We start from the raw sequence: 21,241 nt of genomic DNA, 5'->3' as shown, positions 1-21,241 counted from the left end.
AATGGCAGCTGCTGAGGCGGTCAGCGTGGAGACCGAGCCGTCAGATGACCGGTCTTGTGATGTCTGATCGGGGGGGGGGGGGGGTGATGAAGGGGAGTGGGTGGGATGTAGGTCATCTGACGAGGCTGGCTCCGGGAAAAAAGAATCCCGCCATGATTGTTTAAGCATGAATGTGATGCTATTTGATCTCTGCTCTTTAACTCCAGAGCTTTAAGATGTGTGAGCTAGGGCTGAGAGATATATTGGTACTTTATAGATTTGAGATATGCATTAAAAGAGATAATACACAGTACTTTATTGGGCAGATGATGTGCATAAATACAGAAAGTAGAGGGATGAATTACATGGAAAGCACGCTACTCCCAATTGAAAGATGGAACAATAACATTCAAGGTTCACATACCTTCAGATTAAAACACTTTTTAAACATGATTGAGGCCCAATTCCAATACATTCAAGGACCAAAAATGACATAATTTGAGTCGTGGATAAAGGGTAATACTATTTTATAATAAGAAATAGCAGGCTTTACAAGAGCTCGCTGAAAAGAGGCTTGAATGTGTGTTTTAGTAGGCAGACTTATTTACGAATCAAAGCATCAAAGAAGTTGACGTGCTGCTCAGGACCAAAATGTGCGAAACCCACAGATGAATGTGCAAGGTTTACAGTAGGAGCCGTGAGATTCGTGCTGGGGTTAGCGTGGTTTTTTAGCGAGTCAGAAAGCCCTACGTTTGTGCATTCACCAGAGAGATAGAGAATTGGAATTAGCATCAATGGTCAAACTTACAATATCAACTTAAAAATATCCATAAAAATCTAAAGAAATCCTGATATTTGATTATGTGTTCAACTCGCCGAGCTGGAGTTCAAACATTATTGGATATCCACCAATTCAACTCTCATCCATAAAGCCCTCAGTTTGGGGTTGCACGGTTTAGTAGCGGGTCAGAAAGGCCTATGTTTGTGAGAGAGAAAGAGAGAGAGAGAGAAGGGTGGGGGAGGATTCTGAATCAGCGTTCTCCTCCCGTCACTCCCTCTGGGGTTCCTCCATCAGGTCACGTCCCAAAAATAGCATCGGGCGACGTTTCAAGTGCAAAACCGCCGACTTCGGGGCTGCAGCCAGCCTGCGAGTGTGAGATTTCTATGGGAATAGTTTGGCCACCTTCCAATGAGAGCTTTTTTTTCCCCTCCCTCCTCCTCGCTGGTGTTTTTCTCCCCCTCCCTCCTCCACTGATGTGACTGGCAGATGAGCTTGCATTTCTGAGCCGTGTGTGTCTGTGTCTGTGTGTGTCTGTGTCTGTGTGTGTAACCATTCACCTTCCCACAAACACAATCATCTCTTTCTCCCTCTATAACGACACCACATGGCACCGGAGTCCTGCCCGGCAACCATTACTTCCACCGCCTCCCGATGTCATTTGCTTCACATATTTATTTATTTTACCCTCCCCCCCCTCTCTCTTTGGAACCACACAGAGTTCCCAGTGCCAGGATGGATCATTATGGGAGTGATGTGAAGTATTTTTACTCCGGATCAGAAGCCTTTATTGGTCCCACAGTGGGGACACGTATGTAGTTTAAACAGGGAGGACAGTGCGGATAGAAGGCTTATACAATTACTACAGCCTGTATTATATTTACAGGTGGTTATACACGGTAAATGAGGTGTTTTAAATAAAGATATGTTGTTGCACAATTTGGACAAAATAACCATTAGTGATTAAAAGTGATGAGTGATTGTTTTTGTCTCATGAAAGTGAGCTTTATGCACATTGTCCTGAACCATATATTACATTTGCTAATTAAAGTACAGTCCGAATGAAATGCATTTCAGAGTAGAGTGAAAACCATATTTACCATTTCCCTCCTCTTCTTCCAGGATCTGTCGGGCTCCATTGACGACCTCCCCACCGGCACCGAGGGCGCCCTGAGTCCGGGGGTCAGCACCTCGGGGGTCTCTAGCAGCCAGGGCGAGCAGAGCAACCCGGCCCAGTCACCTTTCTCTCCGCACACCTCGCCCCACCTGCCGGGCATCCGCGGACCCTCGCCCTCGCCCTCACCCGTGGCCTCCCCCGCCAGCGTCACCCCGTCCCGCACCGGCCCCCTGTCCCCCGCTGCTGTGCCAGGTAAGGCCGCAATACTGGTGTTTCAGATTTGTTTACGGACGGAATAAGAAAATGTTATTGATGAAAAGAAAATCTAAAGATTAAATATTTTCCAACAATAATAGTTGTAAAAAATAAGTACAAATTATAAAAATAAATACAAAAATAAGATTTTAAAGATAATATTTTGCCACAAAAATCTATGTAAAATACATTATAATAAAAATAAATAAATGACAATATTGGGAAATAAAAGAATTGTGACTTGAGATCTGGTATCACCTTTATTATTAGTGATCACATTCCTACTGTGATGTTCCTCCACGGTATTTAAATGATTTACCCTGCCTCTTCACGGCATTATGTTGGGGAGTTAAATGATCAGTATTTCACAGCAGAATCAGAGGCACAATATGCAATCACACTAAAGTAGTGCTGTCTTTTCTCTGCACTCTGACCTTCATTCCTTCGGGTTAAGATTAATTCTATGTCGTTATACTGAATAACTTCAGTATAATTGAAAAGTCATCCGAATTCTGAGCGAATGTACAGACTGCCCTTGTCCTCCGAGTCAGATACATTTTACTCAGAAAGAGATTTTAAAGGACTACTTCAGCACGACTTACCTGAATGCGATTGCATATTATACTCAATAAAATGTTAATTAATTGAGCAGCCTAGTGTGCAATAGTACAGGTTATCCCGCTGAAGGGAGCTCCAGGTAAATATCACACCTGCTTAGAGCGTTGTCTGTCATATATGGAGTTGGACGCTGTGTGAAACATCGAGTAAACTAACAGCAGACAGATCTAGAGATTTTAATTCCCCTCACAAATACACAACAGATCACATTTGTAATTCATGAAGTGCCGTGCCAGATGGGAGCGTTTTCTCCCAACGTGGTGCCAGTAAAGCCTCCAGACGGCGGAGACTCAGAAGTTACGACGGCGCCGACATCTCATTGTGGAGAGCCGTTTAACAGGACGCTGTCAGAGCCTCTGTTTTTATTTTTATTTGATCAGCTTATGCTCCTTTGATGGCCAATATTTCAAATGATTGAAGTGGAAATCCGTACGATTTTAGTCATTTGGCAACACCTCATTTACTGCTGGTCATAAAACTACAGCTCCCAGAATACCAAGGGGCAGCAGCATAAAGTGAAGCCTTTTTCCATAATTCTATGATCAACAAGTGTGCGAACAGTCAAAATAAAAGTAGTTGTCTAGCTGTTCCATTTCTTCCGGACATTTTTCACACTTCGCCGCCCCAGAGACGATCATTTTCAATCAGAAATCCTCTTAATGTTGTTTACCTCTGTGTGTTTGCTCTCCTGCAGGTAATCAGATGCCTCCCCGGCCGCCCAGCGTTCAGTCAGACGGCATCATGCACTCTTCCATGAACCAGTCAGCCATGGGCCCGGACAGGGGTGAGTGTTAGACGTCCTGTATAGAGTGTTTTTCTGCACAGCACAGGTTCCAATCAAGCTAACAACGTGTGTATTAAAGAAGAGCAACAGTGCTCGGTCCTCAGCAGCTCGGAGGTGTGATCGTTTTGCATTTTTAAACACTTCCTGAGGCTGAATCTTTAAATAGAAAAGTGCTTGTAGTCTACTTGCCAGGTCAACCAAGGGTAACGGCAGACACACACACTATTTTTGTGAGGAAATGAAGACGGAGGTTCTTCACACTGAGGCACGATGTGTGGTGAGGTGTTTTAAGAACTTTGTATCCTATGCAAAACCTCAAAGTCTTAAAAGGCCTTGAATTGATCACTCCAAAAAGTCAAATTACAATAGGATTCTTTTGGTTACGTACAGCTTTTTTCTGAGGTATTCTTTTCAAATAATGCCTCTCGCATTAACGTCATGCAAGTCTGTATATCGTAAAAAATTGTCCCTACATTTCTTTCTTAAAGTGGCTTTAAAAAAGTCTTAAAGGCCTTGAATTTATTGATGAAAAATGACTTAATTGGTATTAAAAAAATGTTAATTACATTTTCCAAAGGTTTTAAAAAATAAAAAGGAATCACTTCTTTCCGTCTATATTCTAAATGATTTAACCAGACACCTGTCTTATTAACGTCATGCAAATCCAGCATTTACCACACGCAAATAGCAAATAAAACGTGCCTGAACTTTGCTTGGGATTTAATTCCATGGGGCATTAAAATAAGTCTCTTTGAACAGTAGGAATTTGTGGGTAATATAAACAGCTTTTTCTTACGTCTTTTTCAAAAGTTAAGTACTAAACCTCTCTCTTGTTTACGTGACTCATACGTCTTCGATTCAAATTGAGAGGCAATTTTAAAAAAGTGTTCATTTGAATTGTTATTTTTTAGTAGTGGCATTTTTCTGGTGTCTAAAAAACGCTCCTCTCATTGATATCACGCACTTGTCCAAATTGCATAAAATGGTGCAGAAATTGTGTCCTAACTTGAATTCCGAGGGGTATTTAAAGCAAGTCTTCAATCTAAAGCGCCTTAAGCTGCAGAACCCTGAATGACGTTCTCTCACGATCCTCTCCAGTGTACATGCGTAACCCTCAGATGCCTCCGTACGGGTCCCCGGGACAGCCTGGCTCCGCCTTATCTCCACGCCAGTCTTCGGGAGGCCAGATGCATGCTGGGATGGGACCATATCCCCAGAACAACTCCATGGGAAACTACGGGCCTCAGGGGGGCCAGTACGGTCCGCAAGGTGAGGCCTCGGGGGGGGGTCAGAAGCTTTAAAGGCCCTCTTCAGTGGTGGACAAAAAAACGTAGGAGAGGACAGTGTCAGTTAGTCAGGGTTCTTTTTTCAAATACTCAAGATTTTATGAATGAGTTTTCGTCCTGCAATCATCACGATTATTGAGATATGATAATGGCTAATTAGAGCCATTTATAAAAGTGTTGCAATACTTATATATTTGCAGTTTTAAGAAAGACACTACTGCTGATAAAAACTGTGTATTTCAAATGGCTGCAGAAGTGACCTACATGCAAAAAAGGGCGATGAGCATGCAGAACATTAAGAGAAATACTGCAACGCTTTATTTGTTAAAACTGCAAATATATAAGAAGTTACTGCTATTGCAAAATGTATTTTTCCTGCAGCTGCAAACTGACATCAAAATTATGTATCTGGCAGAAGGGACTTAAATTACTTAGTGTTCCTAGAAAATGCATGTGCAATGTGTTCTCTGTGCAGCTCGTAAATATTACTGTGAATGGGTAATGTTGTGTGATCTTCAATATGCATATAGATGGAATATGCAAAGGGAAATGACCCTATGAGACATTGGTACACAAATATTGAAATACTTACACCTACTACTATTTCAAGTGGCCACCCAGATATTTCGTTCAGCTGCAGCTTCTTCTTACTGCTTCAGTTATTTACCTGGCAGAAGTGACTTATATTTGACAGTGTTCGCAGGAAATGCAATGTGCTCCTTCTGCAACTCGCACAAAGTATTCTGAATGAGTTGTCGCTCTGCTATCATCTTGCGTAGATGGCCCAGATTTTATATATTGGAAAAAACAGCTTTGAAGTTCCCTCTCACTTCCATTTATGTATGAAATCACATCGCTGCACTTTGAAGTCTCCGATGGTTTCTGTGTGTCAGAAACTCATCCGGCTGCAGAGGAACACTTAGAGCCGGACGTCTGCAGCTCCTCAGCGAGGAAGAGGGGACACAGTTTCAGAACCGGAGGAAATGGAAACCTATCTGATGAATCTTTTGGCTAAATCTGCATGTCTGTGTCCCTGTGACCCCTCCAGGTTACCCCAGGCAGCCCGGCTACACAGGCATGCCCAACGCCAACTACCCCACGGGCCCCGGGATGAGCGGCTCCATGAACCCCATGCCGGGTCAGGGCGGCGGGGCCCCTTACGGAGGCATCCCTCCGGGCAGGTTAGGCCCCGGGCAGATGGGCGCCCGGCCTTTCGGTCCCGGGATGCCGGCGAACATGGCCGGCATGCCTCCTCAGGTGGCGTCCGGGATGTGTCCCCCTCCAGGCATGAACCGGAAGGATGGGGGCCCCTCGATGCACCACGGCCCCACAAACTCCATACACAACAGGTGGGGGCAACAGAAATGAAAAGGACATGGATATAAGAAAATGTGGTGGTGTAGAAAAGAACAGGACATCAGTTTCAGCAAAAACATTTTTCAGAAGTCTCTTTTTCTTTTCTGGCAGATTTAAAATGCAACCTTGGAGTTTTCAAACCAGAATCGGATTAGATGTGTTTAGAAGATCTCTATTTTAAGGGTCTGGTTGCCATGCATAGACTTATAACTGTGGATGTAGCTCTACTCTCTCAGTGAGACGGTGTGAAGCAGTCGAGGGTCAGTATGACTCTTTGCATTGAGAGTCAGCAGCCCTGTGTGTGTGTGTGTGTGTGTGTGTGTCCTTGCTTTAATATGCTGGTTTTTGTGTGTTACCATGAAAAATGTGAGCTTCTTCCCACGTGCAAGCCGGTCCGCTGTGTGTTGGAGTTTGCCGCAGACTGGATGGCAGCAGACCAAACACTTATCTGTGAGAGAAAATGGAAAAGTGGAGAGAGTGTGAAAAGAAGGAGATGGTTTTTCTGAGATCAGTGAATCACATATTTCCCCTGTGAGGATGCCAGCGCGGCCCACAGAGAGAAACACTCGTGGGTTTGGCGAGTGCTCGAGTCATATGACGTAAAGTGATGGTTCCTGCAGGAAAAAGCTAAACCTAGCAAGGAGAAAATGAGGAAAATGGATAGGTTTGTTGCAGAAACGCTTTTGATTTCTGAGTTTATAAACAATCTTTCTGTTCTTTAGGCCTCCTGGATATCCTAACATGTCCCAAGGCATGATGGGAACAGGATCTCCGTACGGGCAGGGCATGAACAGCATGCACGGGATGATGAACCAGGGAGGGCCTGGGCCGTATCCAATGGGAGCAAACATGCCTAACAACACTCCTGGTGAGTAGAAGCATGTTAGAAATGTAGAGTGGTGCAGCCGACCCTGAAGGTAGCCATCTCATCGGTTCCCTAGACAGAAAGATTAGCAGAAAGATTTCCCATTTCAGAAAACAGGACCTTATTTTATGTCGTAAAACAAATATCTCTTCAGCTTGTGTTAAGGCTAACTCATTTCCGGGTTTTAGGACTCATTCCTGTACCACAAGGCTGGGATAGATTGGTAATATTTTTTTTTTTTTTAAACCCAGGAATGGCTCCCAGTACAGAGTTTGCCATGGAGAAAATGAACCCTGCTCAGAAGCTCAACAACAAGGTGGAGGGGACTCCCAAGCCCGAAACCAAAAAGGTAGAAATTCCCAAAAAAAAGGTAGAGATGAAATTATCTCAGTATGAAACTCCTTGTTTAATAAATATCAATTAAATAATGTTTCAAACATGTTTATTGACGCGTTTCCTCACGATCCCCCCTGCAGAAGTCAAGTTCTTCCACCATCACTAACGAGAAGATCACCCGGCTGTACGAGCTGGGCCCGGAGCCTGAGAGGAAGATGTGGGTGGATAGGTTCCTGGCCTTCGCCGAGGAGAAGGCCATGGGCATGAACAACCTCCCCGCCGTGGGACGCAAGCCTCTGGACCTCTTCAGACTCTACGTGTCCGTCAAAGAGATCGGTGGCCTCACACAGGTACTTAAATCAGGATCAGGAGTCACTTAGTTAGTTCCATAGCAGGGGAAAGAACAGGGAGGGAGCAGATTGTGTTTTCTGTTGTGATATTCTGAACAGATCTGAATATGATTTAATAACAGACAATTACTCGCGTCTCCCTCTCTGTCTCTCGCCCACCAGGTGAACAAGAACAAGAAGTGGAGGGAGCTGGCCACCAACCTGAACGTGGGCACGTCGAGCAGCGCCGCCAGCTCGCTCAAGAAACAGTACATCCAGTGTTTGTACGCCTTCGAGTGCAAGATCGAGCGCGGCGAAGACCCGCCCGCCGACTTCTTCAACACCGACACCAAAAAGAACCAGCCCAAGGTCCAGCCCCCCAGCCCAGGTGAGAATCCCCCAAAATCTGCCCCAGCAGTGAGTGTTTCCCAATGAGATTCATCAACTGGACTCCTTTGTTTACTTCAGGCACATAGTGACATCACTATGTAACACTTTCGCTTTTATAAAAAAATTTTAAAAAAGGTTGTACCTGATAGGCTAAGGGGCGGGACATCTCTAAGCAGTTGACCAATCACAACAGAGCTAACCAATTAGAGCAGACTGGGCTCTGGTTTCAGACAGAGGGTGAAAAGAGGTGCTGCAGCACAGAGACGCTAGATACTGATATACACCTGAACATCAGCAGGAGAGGACTCTTTAAAGTAGAGACTCTAGATACTGATATACACCTGAACATCAGCAGGAGAGGACTCTTTAAAGTAGAGACACTACATACTGATATACACCTGAACATCAGCAGGAGAGGACTCTTTAAAGTAGAGACTCTACATACTGATATACACCTGAACATCAGCAGGAGAGGACTCTTTAAAGTAGAGACTCTACATACTGATATACACCTGAACATCAGCAGGAGAGGACTCTTTAAAGTAGAGACACTACATACTGATATACACCTGAACATCAGCAGGAGAGGACTCTTTAAAGTAGAGACGCTACATACTGATATACACCTGAACATCAGCAGGAGAGGACTCTTTAAAGTAGAGACTCTACATACTGATATACACCTGAACATCAGCAGGAGAGGACTCTTTAAAGTAGAGACTCTACATACTGATATACACCTGAATAACAGCAGGAGAGGACTCTTTAAAGTAGAGACGCTACATACTGATATACACCTGAACATCAGCAGGAGAGGACTCTTTAAAGTAGAGACGCTACATACTGATATACACCTGAACATCAGCAGGAGAGGACTCTTTAAAGTAGAGATCCTACATACTGATATACACCTGAACATCAGCAGGAGAGGACTCTTTAAAGGAGAGACTCTACATACTGATATACACCTGAACATCAGCAGGAGAGGACTCTTTAAAGTAGAGACGCTACATACTGATATACACCTGAACATCAGCAGGAGAGGACTCTTTAAAGTAGAGACGCTACACACTATAAAATAACTATATCAAATGTCCCCTTTAATCTCATCAGTGATTCCTGCAGCACGCCAAATCCGTCAAAGAATGTCGGATACTAAAAGTCAGTTAGTGTGAACTGGCAGTCAATCAGAGGTTAAGGGGGATGGGGGGGGGGTCTGTTTGTTTTGGAGGGACTGGATTTCTTTAGCTTCCAGCAGGAACCATGTGCTGCAGTCAGACCCTGAGTCAGCACCGGGTTGCCGATACAGGAGACTTCAGGGGCCCCGTCAGCTGGCATCAGCCCTGCAGTTAGCACAGAGGAGGGAGGAAGAGAGAGGGGGGGTGAAAAAGAGGTGATTTGGCGATAGCGATGCCCCCCTCCCCGTCAGTGGTGCCTGGCCCAGGGCTGCAGAGCTCCCTGGAGATTAGTGCTGAGCCAGAAATGATGAATGGGGGTTGTGTGTGTGTGTGTGTGTGTGTGTGTGTGTGTGTGTGTGTGTGTAAAAGTCACTCTCTCTCTCTCCCTCTCTCTCTGACTCTTTTTTTTCCATCCTCACGAGATCCCCCTCCCCCTCCTCCTCCCCCTTCATCTTTAGTGGAGGGAAATCCCTACCCAGGGGGAGGAGGGGAGGAGGAGGAGTCGGTGTAATGTGTGTGTGAGAGTGATGTGAGAAAATGTGAATAAATGTGACCTGCCACTGACCCCACTTTGTGTGTGTGTGTGTGTGTGTGTGTGTGTGTGTGTGTGTGTGTGTGTGTGTGTGTGTGTGTGTGTGTGTGTGTGTGTGTGTGTGTGTGTGTGTGTGTGTGTGTGTGTGTGTGTGTGTGTGTGTGTGTGTGTGTGTGTGTGTGTGTGTGTGTGTGTGTGTGTGTGTGTGTGTGTGTGTGTGGGCTGTTTAATGAATGGGAACCTGTGAGTCATCAGACTGGCGTGCTAATAGTGAGAGCGGAAAGTAAAGGATGAGATGTGACACACACGAACAATAACACACCCACACACACACACACACACACACACACACACACACGCTGGCTGTCTCTACAGGTCAGGCAGCCATCTTTTTTTAACTTGTTATGATTCCTCACAAGTTTGGAATAGTAGTATTTACTTAGATATTTCTGGTGGAGATGAGACAGATATAGGTGTGGTGTTGTAGTGAAGGAATGGTACGAGAAATCAGAGGGTTTTATTCTTTGTGACGGGATTTCTGAATTTTCAGAATGAAGTCTGACAAATCTGTCACTTCTGGACTTCTCTGGACGACTCCTGATGCAGGGACTCATTTTGAAACCCATAGTTTGGTTCATTGTTTCCTGGTTGCTCAAAGGGGGAAGCGGGGGTCTTTGTCGTGCTGTGATGGAGCTGTGAGACTCAACACTATGTATCGCTGTCTTTGCACTTCCAGTCAGCTTGACACAAACCTGTGTTTCCTCCGCGCCGCGCTCAGAAACACCTTAATGGGATTTAGGATTGCCGAAAGCAGCGTGTGTTCCCTGAAAGCCCCACAGCAGGCCTCGGTTTACCCACAATCCACCAGCAACCCTTGCCTGTTGTGCCTGGAGTTAAAGGATGTTCCCTGAATCCTGCAGAATAACTCCAACCACCAAGATTTCTGTCCTTTTTTACAAGAGGAAGCAGCTAAATCTGTAGGGACTCTGTCGGGTTCAAGTCCAGATCGGACCAAGTAGAGTGTCGAATAACCCTAACCCAAAGCACCACACCCCCCACTGACTACAGATGTGTATTCAGGTCTATGTGTGTTATGGAATGTAAATAATAAATGCATCTATTTCCTGTCTTGATCTAAATGATAAGCTCTAACTGTGTGTGTTCCCTTGTTCTGCAGCTGGTTCTGGATCCCTTCAGGGCCCCCAGACTCCTCAGTCCACCAGTAGCTCCATGGCAGAGGGGGGAGACCTGAAGCCTCCCACCCCCGCCTCCACCCCCCACACACAGATGCCCTCTAACGCCAGGTACGTTGTTAGCCGTGTCTCGTGTTTCTGGGACATCGTGAGTTATCAGGATGAAATGAAAGCGATCCGTGCTGCGGGAAATAAAATACAACACACAGAGTAGTGGAGAGGTGTTAGAATACACACACAACTAGACAGCGTGTTAATACTTGTTACAATTCAGAGAAATAATCAAGAAAGAGGAAAAGAATCTATTGTTTATTTATCTTTTTTAAGTAGTGAGGCAGATTTGAAGATAACAACACATGGTATTGCCCTTGATACACAAGAGCAGTCTTCAAAAAATAAATCAATTAGAAATAAAATACATTTAAAATGAAATTATTGGGAAATGAAATAAATAATAAATAAATAAATAATAAATAAAAATAATAATTATTATGAATAAAATAATATACAAAAGTAGTAATATTGTCCAGAATAATAATAATAAAAAACATGTTTAAATTAAGTATTTGAGGCTGAAATGACTCCAGTGAAACACTATATGGAATATTAATTGCAGTAATGTGAATTTTTCCTTAAAAATACTGTAGAATAATACAGTAAATATTCCCCACATAGGATTAAGTGCCTCTAAATCTATGGAAACGCTTGAAATAGGCTTGATATTTATGTGTTTGATACAAATAATGGGTTTTGGGTGCCAAAGAATAATTACTAGACAGCTGCACCTTTTTTTAAAATAAATAATATAAATAATAAAGAATTTAGAGTAAATCTCTTCTGTATTCCACTAACATTCCCCGTCCTCCTGTAGGAGTAGCGTTAATCTGCTGGACCCCTTCGCTGACGGAGGAGACCCCGCCTTCTCCAGGAGAAACGCCCTGACCCCCAACTCGCAGGGCTACCAGCCCAGCATGGGGGGCCCTGAGATGATCGTTCGGATGGGCCCCTACGAGGCCAAACAGGACCCCTTCGGTGGTATGAGGAAAGGTGAGCGACACCTGAAGAACAAATGAAGTGCTCTGTAAAGATTCTGTCTCAGCTGAAACTCATCTGTGTTTTTTGTTACATTGTCTTAGCTGGAGAGCAGTTCATGCAGCCGGGGCCCAACAGTGGGATGGGAGAGCAGTATACCAGGGGTCCCCCAGGCCCTATGGGAAACATGCAGATGGGCCAGAGACAACAGTACCCTTACGGATATGACAGAAGGTAAAAGTCCTGCAGATTAAGAAGGCAGATGTTGTTTGAATGCATGCAAGAAATGAAGATGTATATAAGATTTGATGCCGCTCCTGCACTTCTCAGGTGTTTGACTGGGGAGAAACAATATTTACAGTTTGCATTATCTGGTTGAAGTGCATGTAAGAAGAGAAAAGAGCTTGAAGATACGCACCTCGTTAAAGTCTTGCACAAAAAAAAATCACTAAACTCAAGGATTGAGTACAGGCTGGAAAATATTCCACCTTTTCTAATATTTGTCAGCTGATAATTCTGCTTAGCTGGATGTTTGGCAGACTGTCATATAGTATTATCACCCTCTAAACCAGGGGTGTCCAAACTTCTGCAAGTTGCACTAAGAGTAGTACTTCTAGGATTCTTGCTTTTATTGAGTTTGATTTATTGTCGCTTTGAATGAAATGTGATGTTACTTTAGGGTCACATTTAGAAAAAGCCCAGCAACAGTTCAGTGAAATTAACGGAGGAAAAAATCTCTTATTTATTTATGTTCTTTAAGTAGTGAGGCAGGAAGGATACATTTCAAATACACTTAAATAAATAAGAAACTTAAAATAAATACATTTCAAATACACTTAAAATAAATGAGAAGTGAATGAAATGTATATAATAAATATAAACACAAATAAGTATAACAAATACAATAATAGTATATGTCCACATTTCCCTTGCTACGTTTGTTTACTGTATAGTGTTTGTATTTGTGTTTGCAGACAGGAGCCGGGGATGGGCCCTGATGGCAGCATGGGCCCCGGAGCCCCTCAGCCCAACATGATGCCTTCAGGAGCCGACACAGGGATGTACTCGCCCAGCCGCCCCCCCCAACAGCAACGGTCAGTGCATTTACTCTAGTCCTGCACTTCCAAACGGAGTATTTCCATCTTGTGCTACTTTTTAGGAGAAATGTGTATTTTGAACGACTGTATCATCACTGTGACTACGAAGTGTGAAATCTAATGTTTGTTATTGTTTTTCTCCAGGCACGAGTCCTACACAAATCAGTACCCCGGCCAAGGAGCCCCCCCTGGTGGCCCCTACCCGAATCAGCAGCCAGGAATGTATCCACAGCAGCAGCCGGTGAGAACATTTTGTCCAGCGCTCCGATTCCTGATTATTTCCTCTCAGATTTAAATATTTATGTGTTTAATTTACTCGGAGCTGTTTGTGTCCTGCTGGCAGACGAGGCCGTAGATCTTTTACTGAGTAGAGAGCCCAGAGAAATGTTTTATTTGGAATAAAACCTTGAGATTGTGCCATCTGGTTTCCGGGGGGGGGGGTCCAGAAAGGTTCAATAAATGAATGACATCATGGAAGGTTTCGCTAAATTTAACGTGAAACATTATTTATTGTTGACTGTTTTGTTTCTTCTCTCAGAACTACAAGCGTCCGGTGGACGGGGGTTACGGGCCCCCTGCTAAGCGCCACGAGGGAGAAATGTACAACGTCCCCTACAGCGGGCAGCAGCAGCCGGGCCCCCAGGCCTCCGGCCCTCAGGGCCAGCAGGACATGTATAACCAGTACAACGCGTATCCTGGAGGGGAGCGCAGACCCCCGGGCCCCCAGAACCAGTTCCCCTTCCCTTTTGGTCGGGACAGAGTCCCCTCGTCTGCGGGGCCCAACTCCCAGTCGCCGATGCCTCCGCAGATGATAGCGAGCTCCATGCCATCGGGCCCCGACGGCCCCCAGGGTCCCATGTGGCAGGGCCGCAACGAGATGGGCTACAACTACCCCAACCGGCAGGGCCCCCCCGGACCTGGTCAGGGCCCCGGGTACCACGGCATGACCCGCTCCGAGGACATGATGCCGGGGGACCAACGCATGAACCATGAGGGCCAGTGGCCCGGTCACCAGAGGCAGCCGCCGTTTGGTCCCGGGGGCTCCGGACCCCCCATGACCCGGCCCCTGCCGTCCACCTACCAGACCTCCCAGAACCACATCCCTCAGGGGTCCAGCCCCACGCCAATGGCGCGGCCCCTGGAGAGCCGGACGTCGCCCAGCAAGTCCCCCTACATGCACGCGGGCATCAAGGTGCAGAAGGCCGGGCCCCCGGTGCCCGCCTCCCACATCGGACAGGCCCCCGTGCAGCAGCCCATGATCCGGAGAGACGTGGCCTTCCCCCCCGGCTCCGTGGAGGCCTCGCAGCCCCACCTGAAGCCCCGCCGGAGACTCACCGTGAAGGACATCGGTACTGAGATTGAATTTACATCTAACTCATCATTATTAGTAATAATATCAACAATAATAAGACCAGGCTTTAAATAGATGACTTTTCAAACGTCTCCAGCTCTGACTCCTTCTTCTCTCCTGCAGGAACTCCCGAGGCCTGGAGAGTGATGATGTCTCTGAAGTCAGGACTCCTGGCCGAGAGCACCTGGGCGCTGGACACCATCAACATCCTGCTGTACGACGACAACAGCATCACTACCTTCAACCTGTGCCAGGTATGCCACCCCCCCCCCCCCAACACACACACACACACACACACACACACACACACACACACACACACACACACACACACACACACACACACACACACACACACACACACACACACACACACACACACACACACACAGTGTGCAGTGGGTTCATTATTCTGGCTCCTCTCTGCTCCTCAGCTGCCGGGCTTCCTGGAGCTTGTGGTGGAGTACTTCAGGCGCTGCCTCATCGAGATCTTTGGTATCCTGAAGGAGTACGAGGTGGGCGACCCGGGCCAGCGAACCCTCATAGATCCCAACGCCGCCGAGGACCCCGTGGATGAAATCCCCGTCACGGAGGACATGGACGTGGATGAAGAAGACGAGGAGGAGGAGGAGGAGGAGGAGGCGCAGCGGAGGACGTGGTGTCCTCGTCGCTGCTCCAGGTGAAGCAGGAGGAGAAGGAGCCTTCTTCAGAGGATGAGGAGGAGGAGAAGTCTGTGAAAGAGCCCGTCCCCTCGCAAACCTCGGACTCAGAGAAGCCGAAGCAGGCGAGCAAGTTTGACAAACTCCCGCTCAAAGTGGTGCGCAAGAAGAACCCCTTCCTGCTGAACCCGGCCTCCCTGCAGCGGCAGAGCTTCGACAGCGGGCTGACGCACTGGAGCATCGGCGGCGGTGACACCACAGAGCACATCCAGACGCACTTCGAGAGCCGAGCGGACCTCCTGAAGCAGCGGAAACGCAAGCCGGCGAACAGCGAGAGCCGCAAGAAGGTCCCGACGGGCGAGAACACAGAGAGACCCGGGACCAACGGCGAGGAGAAGACCCCACCTCCTCTTCCCATCAGCGCTCCCGTCACGGCCACCATCGACGACGTCCTCTCCGCCCGACCCGGCTCCGTCACGGAGGAGGTGGTCCGAGGCGGCGCCGAGGAGCAGAAGGAGAACGGGAAGTACCTGTTCAGCATCAACCCGGACTTGCAGAGCCGGCGCAACATCAAGATCCTGGAGGACGAGCCGCACAGCAAGGACGAGACGCCGCTCAGCTCGCTGTCCGACTGGCAGGACTCGCTGTCCCGCCGCTGCGTCTGCGTCTCCAACATCGTGCGGAGCCTCTCCTTTGTGCCCGGCAACGACCTGGAGATGTCGAAGCACCCGGGCCTCCTGCTGCTGCTGGGCCGCCTCGTGCTGCTGCACCACCGGCACCCCGAGAGGAAGCAGGCGCCCGTCACCTACGAGAAGGAGGAGGAGGAGGACGAGGGCGTGAGCTGCGAGCGGGACGAGTGGTGGTGGGACTGCCTGGAGGTTCGTAGAATACATTACTTCCTGTTAGCGAGGAGAGGACCCGGGGGAGAAGGTCTAATCTGTTTTCTCTCCTCAGGTTCTGCGCGAGAACTGCCTGGTGACGCTCGCCAACATCTCCGGCCAGCTGGACCTGTCCGTCTACCCGGAGAGCATCTGCCTGCCGCTGCTGGATGGCCTACTCCACTGGGCGGTGTGTCCGTCAGCAGAGGCCCTCGACCCCTTCCCGACGCTGGGGCCCCACGGCTCCCTGTCCCCGCAGAGACTCGTCCTGGAGACCCTCAGCAAGCTCAGCATCCAGGACAACAACGTGGACCTCATCCTGGCCACGCCACCCTTCAGCCGCCTGGAGAAGCTGTACGGCTCGCTTGTTCGGTTGGTGGGCGAGCGGAAGGTGGCCGTGTGCCGGGAGATGGCCGTGGTGCTGCTGGCTAACCTGGCGCGGGGCGACAGCTTGGCGGCGCGGGCCATCGCAGTGCAGAAAGCGAGCGTGGGGAACCTGCTGGGCTTCCTGGAGGACAGCCTGGCCGCCACGCAGTACCAGCAGAGCCAGGGCTCCCTGCTGCAGATGCAGACTGGGCACCAGTTCGAACCCACCAGCGTGGACATGATGCGGCGGGCGGCCCGAGCGCTGCACGCCCTCGCCAAGGTGGAGGAGAACCACTCGGAGTTCACGCTGTACGAGTCGCGGCTACTGGACGTCTCCGTCTCCCCCCTCATGAACTCCTCGGTCTCCCAGGTGATCTGTGACGTACTTTTCCTGATCGGACAGTCATGACAGCCGTGGGGAGGTTTCCGTTCTGCCTCTCGCTCCTCCCCCTCGACGCCCTCCTCCTCCTCCTCCAACAACAACACCCCCTTTTTGTTTTGTGTGTCTGTTGCGAGTGAAAAAGAGCAAAACTGACTTTTTTTGTTTTTTTGTTTTTTTTATTTATGCAAAATCACCTCGGATTCCACTGTCTGTTCTCCCCCCTTTCACCTTCCCCCCTCCCCCCTCCTCTTCCTCCTGCTTCTCACTAAAAAGGAAGGAATATCATGAAGTAGCTGTGGATTTTCTGAAACAGAGCAGATCGGGACATATAGGACGCTGGCGGGGGGTGGGATAAAGGACTTTGTTTTTTAATGAAAAGATATAAAAAAAAACTCCAGAAAAAAAAAACTGTAACCAAAGTTGCTGTCTCGTTTACAGTGAGTTTGGGGGATGAGGGGGGAGGGAGGGAGGGAGGGGGGTGGAGAGTGCACGGACTAACCGATATTATGGACTGTGGTGTTGCTGTAAAACTCTGGATGCTATATTTACTCCACAGGAGAGACCACACTATGGGCTGTCAGGGGGGGGCCTGTGCAGTAGATTGTAGGACTGTTTTCTGTACTGTACCTTTAAGAGCATACTGTAATGATCCTGTGTCACACTGAGAGACGCCGCCTGGCAGCAAACTGTAGTTTTTAACAGACAGTTTTAGTTAATAAAGAGAGAACAACAAACGGCTTTCCCCCCAAAGTTTGGTGAACCTACAACACCCCGACCTCTTTCTCTTTGTCCCTTGATTGTATGACTTGACCCTTATATTGAGAAAGTCACCTCTTTAGGACTCGACGCTCGATGCAGTCCGAGCTGCAGTGTAAATATGATGTTGTATAATACACTTTATCTTCTTCTGTTGCTCTTCACCGTTTTTAATCTTTGACGAGTTTCCCCCTCCTCCTCCCCTCCTCGTCCTCTTTGCATCAAGTCATGTGATTACTTGACTTCCTCCTCCTCCTCCTTCTCCTCTTCTTCGTTGCTAAGGGGGCCGTTTTTTTTAGCTGCTGTCCACCCCCTAGTCCTCCTTCTCCTCCTCCTCCTCCTCCTCCTCGACAGAGATATAACAGAAATCATGATCCATTCGAGCTCCTCCTCCCATAAAATGACGACCTTGATGAAGAAACCATTTTTAATTTTGTTTATTTTTTTATTTTTAATTTGTTTCTCCAGTGATGCGGATTCTGCATATTTGTATTTCAGATGATGTAGCTAAAACTTGATGTAAATTCCTCCTTTTCTTCCCTTTTTTTTGGCTTAATGAATATCATTTATTCAGTATGAAATCTTTATACTATATGTTCCACGTGTTAAGAATAAATGTACATTAAATCTTCGTAAGACGTTTGCTGTGGATTTATTTATATTCCCCCCTCGCACCCAGCAGGATTAAAGCACACACACACACACACACACACACACACACACACACACACACACACACACACACGACTCTGATGCTTATTCAATGCACAGTCATGTTTTCCATCTGTGCATCGATCGACGTCTCTCCCTGATGTTTGCATGCTCATATTTACAGGAGAGACGCTGTCATGCATACAGATATCCTTTATTTTTCGCTCTGTTTAAATATTTTCTCCAGATTTGATGTGATATTGTGTTCATGGCTGCAACTTTAAAGTGTTTTTATTATCAATTGATATGCAGGTTAAGTTCTAGATTCATTGAATAATAATCTTGGTTTTTAAAAGGGCAGAAAACTATGAAAGTGTTGAGTCCAATGTGATATAATGAATTGCTTTTGTCAGTACAACTCCAATTAATATTCAGTTTAAGGTCATGTTGACAGAGAAAGCAGGAAATGTCCACGTTGGAGGGGCTGAAAACATCCTTTTCTGGCAATTTCTGCTTTAAAAACTACTTGTTTTGTCCATTTAGACCCAACAGTATTCACTTTATTATGATATTAAAGGGAGAGAAAAGCAAGAAATCTTTTTATTTGAATGTTTTTTTGCATATACAATTCCTCAAATGATTCATTGTTAGTGTTTGTCAGTCAACATATTTGCTATTATTTCCTGACCAAGTGTTTTCTTCAGCTCTTATTGTGAAAGGATCTTACTTTCAAGAGCAATAACTCCCGGTTGATTTCTTTAAATGTCTTGTCGGGGTCGTCAAAACCAACAATATTCGGTTTAAATTATATTAAATTGAAAACAGCATGAAATCTGTATATGGGAAAGGCTAAAAACTGCATTTACTGGTGTTTTTGCATTAAAACTACTTAAATAATTCATAGCCAGAATACAGGATGTGTTTGAGCCCGTGCTTCTCCTTTTACTCTGAAGGCATGGCGCCCTCTTGTGGCCCCCTCAGCGCAGCACAGTGTGTTACGGCATCAGAACAATGGGTTAATAACTACAGCGGGGGTTTCGAAACTGGGGTTACTAATTAATTTCAGGGATTTTATAAAAGAGATTGTCTAAAACAGGGGCAGAAAGGGATTGTTCTCTCTTAGGACACTTTTGCATAGACTCTTTGGTACAATTTAAATGAAATGCAGTTGGGCAAGTTTAACTACGGCAGCGCCAGAGGAAAAAAATAACAATGGGTTGAGAAAAATGCTGACAGAAAAGCTAGCTACAGGAGGACTTTAGCATAACATATTAGATCATTTGGTATCGTATGTTCTGTATAAATTTAGGAATGTTGTTTTACTTGTTTTTTAAATATATACTAACTCCAGTATTAAAAAAGTATTTTTGTCACTGAAAATCCTTCGCGATCAATGCGTGAACTATCTTGACGCAGTCCAATATCTTTGACCAAACACTTGACGTATTACGCTTCAGAAAGTGTGGGCTCTAAAAAAACACATTAGGCCAGTCAGTTTGGAAACAGTTGCAATAAGGATCCTTTGGAGAGAAAAAATTATAATTTAATAATAGTTTTCAAGGAAAGTTCAAGAACCCCAAATAATTGTATTCCAAGAGATAAAACACAGCTTTTCTAGTAGGATGTGAACCATCTTGATTCAGTCGAACATCTTTGTCTTAACCCTTGGCGTCTTACGTTTCCAGCAATGTAGGCTCTAATAAATAATACAAAGAAACACTCTGGGTCAGTCAGTGAGGAGAGTATTTTAACAGGGACACTTTATATTATAATACAGGTTTCATGACAATTTCAAGAACCCACATGATTGTGTTTCAGGCGGTACAACGCAGCGTTTCTGGAAGGGAGTGATCTATCTGGATTTAGTTGAACATCTTCGTCGTAGCCGTTGTCAACTTTTCTGGAAGTGTGGGGTCTAATAAAAATAAATACTTTGAGCCGTTCAGTGAGGAAACAATTACAACAAAGACCTTTTAAAGAAGAAAATATTTTATTTCTACTTTCATTACAATTTTAAGAAACAAAAAAACATCATCTTTAAAAGGTCCAACACAGCGTTTCCGGTAGGATGTGAACGCTCTTGATTCGGTTGAACATCTTCGTCGGCAAGCATGACGCGCTTCGTTTACAAAAGTGTGGGCTTTAATATAAAAAAAATACTCTTGGCCAGAGAAACCCATTGCAATAAGAGCGTTCTGGATAATTATGTTTTACTTTATTTCAAGTTTAACGACGGTTTCAGAAACTCGCAATAATGTTGTTTTAAGGCGCTACGTCGCAGCGTTTCTAGTAGGATGTGAATTATCTTGGTTGAGTTGCACATCTTTGTCTAAACATGTGACGTCTCCGGAAGTGTGGGGAAACAATTCCTGTCAGGAATACAATTACATATTATTTTAAGTTTAATGACATTTTGAAAAACCTTGGTGATTTATACTTCGGAGTTTAGTGCATCAATATCAACACAATGTAAACTAGCATCGAAAAAAGTGTGTTAATTCAAAATTAAACGAGCCTTTTTGTCCCTGTGAAAAACCGTTTATGATTACGGCGATAACTATCTTGACGTAGTCCAACATCTTTGACCAAACGCATGACGTTTCAGGAAGTGTGGGCTCTGATAAAAAGAAACACACTGGACCAGTCAGTGAGGAAAGACTTGCAATAAGGACCCTCTTGTGCAGAAAAGGATATTTTTTCATGACATTATCAAGAACCTTCGGAGTCTATTCTTCGGAGTTTGGTGCAGCTGCATCAAAACAACGCAATCTAGCTGCCCACAAGTGTTGAATTAGAGACATTGGAGATGATCTGCTGCAAAAACCAGCGCTGCTTTTATTGTTTTTCTCTTTGCACTGCAGTTTAACACATATTTGTGATATCATTTCACGTGTTTTAGCCCCGGGCTGCTTTTCTGATTCTCTGCTCGGCTTGTGATGTCGTGGCAGTAAACGCTGCAGCCTCTTTGTCTGTGCATGTGACTATGCACGAAGAACACGGATGTTACTACATATTATTTTAAGTTAATGATACTTTTGAAAAACTTGGGATTTTATTCGGGATATTTAGTCAT

At 45.9% G+C, this 21,241-nt stretch overlaps 1 protein-coding gene across 1 annotated transcript in view; it reads left to right on the top strand.

Moving 5' to 3' along the window:
* Positions 1-18,148, top strand: part of arid1ab (AT-rich interactive domain 1Ab) — a 56,491-nt gene extending 38,343 nt beyond the window's left edge. The window contains 18 exon segments of the mRNA XM_063898722.1: positions 1,880-2,126; positions 3,442-3,531; positions 4,630-4,800; positions 5,866-6,166; positions 6,896-7,041; positions 7,290-7,387; positions 7,515-7,724; positions 7,887-8,091; positions 10,981-11,107; positions 11,868-12,043; positions 12,133-12,262; positions 13,003-13,122; positions 13,270-13,366; positions 13,664-14,474; positions 14,600-14,730; positions 14,911-15,123; positions 15,126-16,013; positions 16,090-18,148. Of these exon segments, the coding sequence (XP_063754792.1) occupies positions 1,880-2,126; positions 3,442-3,531; positions 4,630-4,800; positions 5,866-6,166; positions 6,896-7,041; positions 7,290-7,387; positions 7,515-7,724; positions 7,887-8,091; positions 10,981-11,107; positions 11,868-12,043; positions 12,133-12,262; positions 13,003-13,122; positions 13,270-13,366; positions 13,664-14,474; positions 14,600-14,730; positions 14,911-15,123; positions 15,126-16,013; positions 16,090-16,788 (4,860 nt within the window). The 3' untranslated portion in view covers positions 16,789-18,148.
* The last annotated feature ends 3,093 nt before the right edge of the window (positions 18,149-21,241 follow it).

The sequence above is a fragment of the Eleginops maclovinus genome, chromosome 13 (assembly GCF_036324505.1).
Source record: "Eleginops maclovinus isolate JMC-PN-2008 ecotype Puerto Natales chromosome 13, JC_Emac_rtc_rv5, whole genome shotgun sequence".
Lineage (NCBI taxonomy): Eukaryota > Metazoa > Chordata > Actinopteri > Perciformes > Eleginopidae > Eleginops > Eleginops maclovinus.
This window is presented reverse-complemented; position numbering and strand designations above follow the sequence as displayed.